The sequence below is a fragment of the Littorina saxatilis genome, linkage group LG11, assembly GCF_037325665.1.
Source record: "Littorina saxatilis isolate snail1 linkage group LG11, US_GU_Lsax_2.0, whole genome shotgun sequence".
Lineage (NCBI taxonomy): Eukaryota > Metazoa > Mollusca > Gastropoda > Littorinimorpha > Littorinidae > Littorina > Littorina saxatilis.
Window position 1 is genome coordinate 6512223 of NC_090255.1, and position 8785 is coordinate 6521007.

The following is an 8785-nucleotide window of genomic DNA, read 5'->3' on the forward strand; positions in this document are numbered from 1 at the left end:
ATACATTGACCCAGAACAGGCACTCTACTGAGTGACACTTTCTTGGTCTCTGTCACCCGATCGTGACAGACACCCAAAAGGAACTTCTTGTCACATGAATTTTATGGTTGTGGTTGTGATGGTGTGTGTGTGTGTGTGTGTGTGTGTGTGTGGGTCTGTATGTGTGTATGGGTGTGTGTGTGTGTGTGTGTGGGTGTGTGCGTGTGTGTGTGTGTGGGTGTGAGTTAATGTGTTGTATCCTTCTATGAGTGCGTGTGTGTGAGCGTGCTTGGTTGCGTAAAAGTACTAGTTTAAGTGTTATTTAGTATAAATATAATTTAAACTCTCTTTTTACTGTGCCTGTGACTGGTGGGTACCACCAGTCACAACCCCTCGGTCTGCATGCTTTTATGGTGCATTTGTGTCTTAAATTGTGAGCTGATGTCAGGTATGTTTGACTGACCAGCAGTGGGCCGCTCACTTGGCTTTTTACCTGCGCCCGCGTCGCAGCAGCGCTTTTCACTTACTTTAATTTTTAATGAAAAAATAATTTTAATTACAAGTTTCCGATTTTTAATGACCAAAGTCACTCATTAGTTTTTAAGCCACCAAGGTGAAATGCAATACCGAACCCCGGCCTTCGTCGAAGATTGCTTTGCCAAAATTTCAATCAATTTAATTGAAAAATGAGGGTGTGACAGTGCCGCCTCAACTTTCACAAAAAGCCGGATATGAAGTCATCAAAGGTATTTATCGAAAAAATGACAAAAACGTCCGGGGATATCATACCCAGGAACTCTCATGTCAAATTTCATAAAGATCGGCCCAGTAGTTTAGTCTGAATCGCTCTGCACACACACACACACAGAGACACACACACACACACACACACACACACACACACACACACACACACACACACACACATACACCACGACCCTCGTCTCGATTCCCCCCTCTATGTTAAAACATTTAGTCAAAACTTGACTAAATGTAAAAAGACACATGTCCCCCCCCCCCGAGCGACATGGCGCTGATATACTTACGTCGCGTGTCCTTCTGTTGGCCTAATGAGTGGGCTTGCCTCGATTCACTTTGAAAAGCAGACACAGAAAGCAAACTACTGCTCATTCAATTGTATATCGATGTTACATCTGTTCAGTGGAAGTTATTGCATCCCTCCGTTAGCAAAGAGCATGGGTAAGCTCCAAAGAAAGGGATTTTAATGCAGAATAAAAAAAAAATGAAAGGTAGGTTGTTGCAACGTTTGTTATTGCCAAAACAATACATTCACAAATATATCGACCCAACGGTCTTTTAAGTGCACAGACAAACAATAACGAAAACTTATCTCTTTGTTTTTGGATTTTAATGCAGTTTTGTTCGTGTCACAATAATACATAAACACTGCGACCACGCTGTGTCAACTTCTGAGCGTTAGATTCCAAGTTACGCACATTCTACACCCCTACAACTGCAGGTATCCCCGCTCTCGTTCGCTCTCCGCTCCTGATAAAACATTTAGACATTGCTTGACTGAATGCCAAAAAAAAGGTAGAGAAGAAGTCATAGTGCGAAACATTGCGTCAGGTAAAACATTGTGCAACATCTCCCAGGAACTAACAAAGAATTTCTAAAAATATATGTCTGTCTCGGTGACTTCGTCATGTCAGCAGAACGAAATCAATCGTAAAGTCACCGCCAGGCTGTGCATGTATCAGTGTCGGATGTTATTAACCATTTTGTTTTGCAGGTGACATAGCCGGTGTAGGACAGGACAGGACAGCATCGGGCTACACAGCTACACAGCCAACTGACTTTCCCAGGCGAGTGGCCCGTGGGTTGGACCCGGAGGACCGCTGTGCGGACGGCTGGGAGAACATCCACAGGGGATGTTACCGCTTCACAGTGGACCCCCCGCTCGGCTGGGAGGACGCCCGCATGGACTGCCAAGGGCGCGGAGGAGAACTCACCTCCGTCAGTGACATGGGAGAAAAGGTCTGTGTTATTTGTTCTTCCCGTGTCACCATCATGTCGACTAGCACAGATTCTTGTGTCGCTTTTTGCGCAAGTGGAAGAGGAGAGAATCACACGCAAAATCACATTGTTCTGTCTGTCTGTCTGAAGCTGTGTGTGTGTGTGTGTGTGTGTGTGTGTGTGTGTGTGTGTGTACATGTGTGTGTGAGTGTGTGTGTGTGTGTGTGTGTGAGTGTGTGTGTGTGAGTGTGTGTGTGTGTGTGTGTGTGTGTGTCTGTCGCTCCCTGTCTGTGTGTGTCTCTCTACAGTTCAGGTTTGGTCGAACAAAAGTGATCAGATGCTTTTATGACATCGTGTGCGCCAATAAATATATTACTGGGTTATAAAAAGCACTCGTTTCCAAGTAAAAAGAAATGCCTTGGCCATGCATCTGAAGAATTCCAGAAACATCAACCAAATGTTTAGATAAAATATGACAGACCAGCAGTACCCACTCTCTCTCTCCCTCTCTCTCTCTCTCTCTCTCTCTCTCTCTCTCTCTCTCTCTCTCTCTCTCTCTCTCTCTCTCTCTCTCTCTCTAATTTCCTCTAATCGAAAACTGACTGACTTGAAGTGATTCACGATACGGACTCTCCTTTTGTGGCGAAGTGCCCAACTATATTCAGGACCTATTTCACAGAGTCACCGAAAGGTACGGGTCTATCAATTTTCTACCACCAATACCCAGGATTGATTTGTTCAAAACTAGTCAAGCCTTCTCTGGCTCTATGGTGTGGAACTCCATTCCGTCTGTAATAAGATCATTAACCTCACTAAAGAGTTTTAAACAAGCTCTGCATAATCATTATATGTCTACCTAGATGGCTATACTAGTCTTAACATGTGCAATTAGCTGTCAACAATTGGCAAAGCTTTATGAATTACAAAAATATGTTCTTTATTACATGTATTTTGTGGAATTTATGTTGCGATTTTCCATCATCATCATCATCATCATCATCATCATCATCATCATCATCATCATCATCATCATCATCATCACCATCATCATCTTCTTCATCATCATCATTTACACCATATAATCATTGTAAACATTAGTGTAAACATTGGTATCGTGTGAATTTTACCGTCGATCACTTTACATGTGTAACCTCAATTAACATGTTGCATGTTTCGCTTTCGATTTGTATGTTGCTTACTTAATATTTGTCATTTTGTTGTTTGTGTTTATTTGCTCGTTTGCTTACTTGTCGATTGTTTGCTGGTTCGTTCGTTTAATTTGTTTATTTGTCATGTTGCTTTGTCACGGTTTTAGTAACATGGATTGAGAAAGGAACACTCTGTGGGGTGCCTTTCTCGAATTGCAACGAAAAGCGCCTGTGCTTTTGGCGACGGGCTGGTTTCTGCTGACCGAGCTTGGCACGGGGATTTCGTTTTCTGCACGCCTGGCTGGCATGCAAGGGACGACATTGTGTACAAGGGTTCCACGTGCGTGATTTTGCTGTCTGGACAAAATCAACTGGGAACTGGGCTGTACGTGGGACGATAGTGATTGGTCGCTGGAGTCACGTGATGTTTTTCAAGGTGTTTTGAGGATGACTTGAAACGACACATTTGAACATAGGCAGCAAGAGAGAAGGGTCGGTGTCTTTTTCCTAAGAGTTTGATGGTATTCAACACGGGATGATATATCATTTTATGTCAACGTGCCGTTCTGCTTGTACAGTAGGGCTTTTAGGAACGTCAAGAAGGGACCACTTTTCGCTGTTTACATGTTGCTGACGTCGAGGTTGTCAGGTTGTTTCTTGGCTGAGCGGGGGAAAAATTCCCACGCATAAAGTAAATTCAGCACAAGAGGAGTGTGGCAGGAAATTCGTCGACGGACGAAAGCCATACAAAGGAAGCGGATTCGCTTAAAGGAGAGCTACTTACATTAGGCTGTTGAGGTAATAAATCGTTATTTAACACTGTTGACGAGTCTATGTTTGTGGAATGAAATACTCTCTGTTGTTCTTTCCAGGTTAGCGCATAATTTGCTCTTTGTGACGCTAAAAGTATAATCTCTATATGGTTTTTGCAGGTATGGAGAGAAGGAAGGAAAATAGCTATTAACGAATGTAGCTATATAACCCGGGAATTCCTATTTTGGAGATTTGAAATTTATATTGTAAAACAGTTTTGGTTTAAAAAAAATGTTGTTTCTTCATTGGAATGAGTTTATATGTATGTATTGGAACAGCCTGCATTTCTTTCTTATTCTTGTATTTTGTTTTTTCGTGTACCCCCATGGGGTTTCTTGAAATAAAGTGTGCCTGGCCTTGCCTTACCATGCAGTCCTTGCCTTTCCTTGCAATGCAGTCCTTGCCTTGCCTTGTCTTGTCTTGCCTTGTCTTGCCTTGTTTCACTTTCATTAAACGAGGGATCCACCGTTAATTCTGAGTAGTAGTATAATAAGCATAAAGAGAACTGAACTGAACTGAACTGAGAGAGAGAGACAGACAGACAGACAGACAGACAGACAGACAGACAGACAGACAGACAGGCACACATACAGAAAGACAGACATGCTGAGGCAAGAGTATAGAGTAGGTCTGACCGACTTGGTTACTGTGTTTCACGTGCAGAGAAAGTTGTTGAAAAAGATGAAAGCACTGGACAAGAACAGAACGTGGTGGGTAGGACTGAAGCGAGACAATGGGACATGGAATACGTGGATCGACGGAGGACCTTTCTCCTACAGAGTCACGTGAGTTTAGTGTTGTGTTGTGGACACACGATTTCTGTCACTTAAAGATGAGTTATATTTATGATTATCCTGGGTTTAGATGTTTAAAAACAAACAAACGGGGACTACCGTAACTGCACATCATTTGTACCGAAAAGGAAGGCAGCCCGCACATGTATTTCCACAGCCATAACATCTTACTCGACATTAATTGCGTCATGTGATATGGCTGTTATATCTCTACTTACAACAAAAAAGTTAATATAGGTTACACAACTCGAGTTCTAAATAGCTTGCATATTTTCCTGAGGGTCGATTTTCAGGTATATTCCGAGCCTCTGGCGGGGGAATACCTGGAAATCGACCCTCGGGAAAATATGCAAGCTATCCAGGACGAGGTGTGTAAGTTTTATATCCTTTGACCACGAAGCTTTCATCAAATTTACATTCTAACTTGTTTAACACAAACCTTCTGCATCCTAAACTCAGGTAAAATGAGTTCCTTCGGGTCTCATTTTATCTCTGACAGGATGCCTTTGTTTTCTCCTTCTGGAGAAGAAGTCGATTTATAAGTCGATTTTTATTTTTTTTATTTTTTTTTTTACATATTTCGAGCTTTTCGTAATGTGTTATTGATATAAACTGATTCGCGATCGTCAATAATGAATTTTCATGGTGTTGTGTAATTTTTAAATTACAAAGGAATTGTTATGTAAGACAGTTTCAAGCGAGCTATTTTTTTTGCTGATGAATTTACTGTGCAAACAACTCTAAATATGGAAAAAGTGTCACGTAATAATCCACTTTGTCACGTGATCATAACAAAATGGCTACGGAGCGGACGATACTTTTTCCGTAACCAGTTGGGAGTGATGTAACAATATCACGGTCTCCTTCCCACAGCGGTCTCAAAATTTCGACTTTGCACGATGTTTTTATCATAACTGTGAAGAACAGAACGGAGATCACTGTCGAAGTCGTCCATTGTGCAATCACTTTCGTCTTTTGATCAGAAACATTAGCGAAAAACATAAGGGAGATAACTCTGTATTCTTGTTTTGAAAGTGTAGAGGTTCGGAAAGAAAGTTCTTATTGTTTCTCTTTTGATGTGTTACGGACTCACTGGACTTTCACTCACGTGGACACACACACGTACAAAGACATACACGTCTTTCTCTCCATTTCATCCACAACAGATGACATTGTGACAACAACAGTAATAAATATACTGGCATGACACACTTTATGTCTGTGTCTCTCGATCTCCCCTCCTCCTTTTCGCCAACCCGACCGAAGTCGGTGGCTACAAGCCACAATACAAAGTTGAACTACATCTCCTCAGTCAGTGGAGCACGCTACCAAAAACGTCCACTCTCTCCCGTGTCTCTCAGAGTTCTCTTTCACACTCTAGCATGTACACACAGAATTCAATTTTAGCTAGTCACAACATCCAATCAAAAGTTAGCTAACAAAACTGACATCGCATCGCATTGGTCAAACAAGTAAACAAAGAAGCGGGGGGGGGGGGGGGGGGGGGGGGTAAGGGACCAAAACCTTCCAAGCCACCTGGCATCTCCTATGATCTACCCGATCAAAAGGATTGACACCCACTTGACCGAGATACCCAGTCTGACTGGCGGCACATTACATAACGACCACCTGGGGGCCCAAGGTCTCGTTTACGGCAAGCATCTGACAAGTGCACCGCCCACTTCAAAAAGAGATAAGGAACTTTCTTCACCCAACAGGAGATTTAATTGTCTGCAGCTGGCTGGACACGGCTGGTGCACACCAGTACTTTTTGTTAACAGATAATGAATAGACACCAAACACAAACTGATCGGCAACAAAGACTAAACTGGACAATGACAACAGCTTACTCTATAGTTGGTCACTGGTCACCCTGGTCACCCTGTCACAATAGATTTCGGCCTTTACTCCGCGTAGTAATTATCCATCCTGCCAGTGAGACATGAGCGATAGCGTGGACCGATGATTATCAGAATAAAACCTTCTGGTGCCTGTTTTCCTCTCGCCAAGACCTTCCGCGTAACAATATTCATGCGCAAAGCTATATAGTAACTGTTCCCTTCTCCGCATTAAAGGCACACACAGCCACCCGTAAACCATCCGTTTCTGATCACTGAGCTCCCCGTGCCTCTACATACAGTACAAACATACTTCCATTTGAACGCTTACCGAACGGGAACATCCTGGCTGCTTTCCGTCGAGAGTGAGACAAATTTTCAAAGAATTTATTTTCGTGGACTGGCTGATTGGACAATCAGGCGCCTCGTTTTGGCGCTAGAACTAACTTTTAAAATCTAAATAATAAATTGACAGTTTGTAACACACACAAAAAAATTTAAATCATAAAAGATTTCTTTTTTCATCAAGACAAGATCAGTACAATTCGAAGTTTTGAAAAGTTTAACAAAGGTAGCCCGGCAGCAGTTCACGCAAGGTCGTGTCTCAAAGCAGACGATTTTTCTGCATAGCGCTCGCTTTCTTTGAAGCCAACCGCCGCCGATAAGTTCGTGTGACTCGCAGCCGTTTGTTGCGTTTTAGAATCAGAGGTACACAATAACGTGCTATTGCAGATACAGCCAGTCGCATTGAAATCACAAACTGACGACTAAATTGTGAAAAAAAGGAAAGTGGATCACACGGGTTCACGATGGCTCAGGGGTTAGATAAACCACGACATCTGGTGTGTGGTTTACGCAAGCTAAATAGCAATTCAAACCAACTGTTTCATTTAATGCTATTAAATGCTATTGCAAGTGTGTTCCATAAGGTTAGAACTGCTTTTTTCATTAGAAGATTTAAATCATTTTGCAAACCATTTGAGACATACTGGGACTTTAATTACTGAATTTGAACAACAAATGAATAAAACAGAGGTCCTTCACTTTCAATCTTTGTTTCCTCTTGTCGAAAAAGCTAAGTTAGATATTGATTTTGCTGCTGAAATTGATCTACGATTACTTTTTTCGAAACCGCCCTGATATGGCCCTTCGTGGTCGGCTGGGCGTTAAGCAAACAAACAAACAAACTTTGTTCGAAAGTTACTCGCCTTGAATCCTACACAGTGACCGGTGGTGCGCGCCGGAGACGCTTTCGGATTTAATATTAACCGCTACGTGTAAGTTTAGTGCTTCAACGGCACATTTTGGATAGTTAACAAATGTCGACATTTGTCAGCAGTACTTAAAATAACGAGATTGTCTTAGAATGACTTGAAATGAGCTGAATGCGTGACGGTAAACGTTCGACATGGGCTTCCACAACCAGAGTTTTCTCCCTTGATGTTTTATATTTTTCTCAAAGAGATTCTGGTTTTGAGTTTTTATTTTGTAATTCATTGGTAAAACATGATGTGACATTGTTGTCAAAGTTTAGCAAGTGTACATTTATCATTTGAATGGCATTGTGTCACTTATATAAAATAATGACGGCATTGCTAATCAAATACGACGAATCATGTTAGCGGAAGAATTTATATACGTTTTGCAACTAAACTCAGAAAGTTCATGAAGTACTTTCGATAACCATGAAATATGCTCTGGAACCCATGCAATACGCAGCGTATTCACCAGCTAACAGAGACTAAGAGGCAGGTCATTGGATGAAGTAGCATTAGCTGCATCTGAATCTCTCCAACTCTATGTGTAGGAACAAACAAATAGTTCTTATTATTGTTCTAGTAAAATAAGTAAAAAACCAATCAGGCTGTTTATACGTCGAACCATCGCGGCTTTGAATTCGTGTTTCCTAGGACAAAAATTGTAAACATTCACTTTCAAAGACCCACTCAATGTTGAATTTTATAGCGACGACTCATAGTCATTTTGCAGCTTATCTCTAAGTCTCAAAGCATCTATAAAAAAAAAATAGTGTTTTTGTTTCATCCAGTCTCTATCTCTGTCTAGCAAGGTTCATTATTTGCATCATAAGTGCTTGTCTATCTGTTCACTTCAGATATCTTTGGGTCGAAGTACATGTGATTGTAATGATTTTTTTTTCCTCATAAATTAAACGTCCCATAATACCGCAGGGCTCCCCAAAGCGCGCGTCCCTGTGTCCTATACGCACTATAGAAGC

At 41.7% G+C, this 8785-nt stretch overlaps 1 protein-coding gene across 1 annotated transcript in view; it reads left to right on the plus strand.

The window, feature by feature from the left end:
• Nucleotides 1-8785, plus strand: part of LOC138980802 (uncharacterized) — a 116732-nt gene that overhangs the window by 38034 nt on the left and 69913 nt on the right. The window contains exons 6-7 of the mRNA XM_070353690.1: nt 1733-1977; nt 4581-4702. Of these exons, the coding sequence (XP_070209791.1) occupies nt 1733-1977; nt 4581-4702 (367 nt within the window). The remainder of the gene's footprint in view (nt 1-1732; nt 1978-4580; nt 4703-8785) is intronic.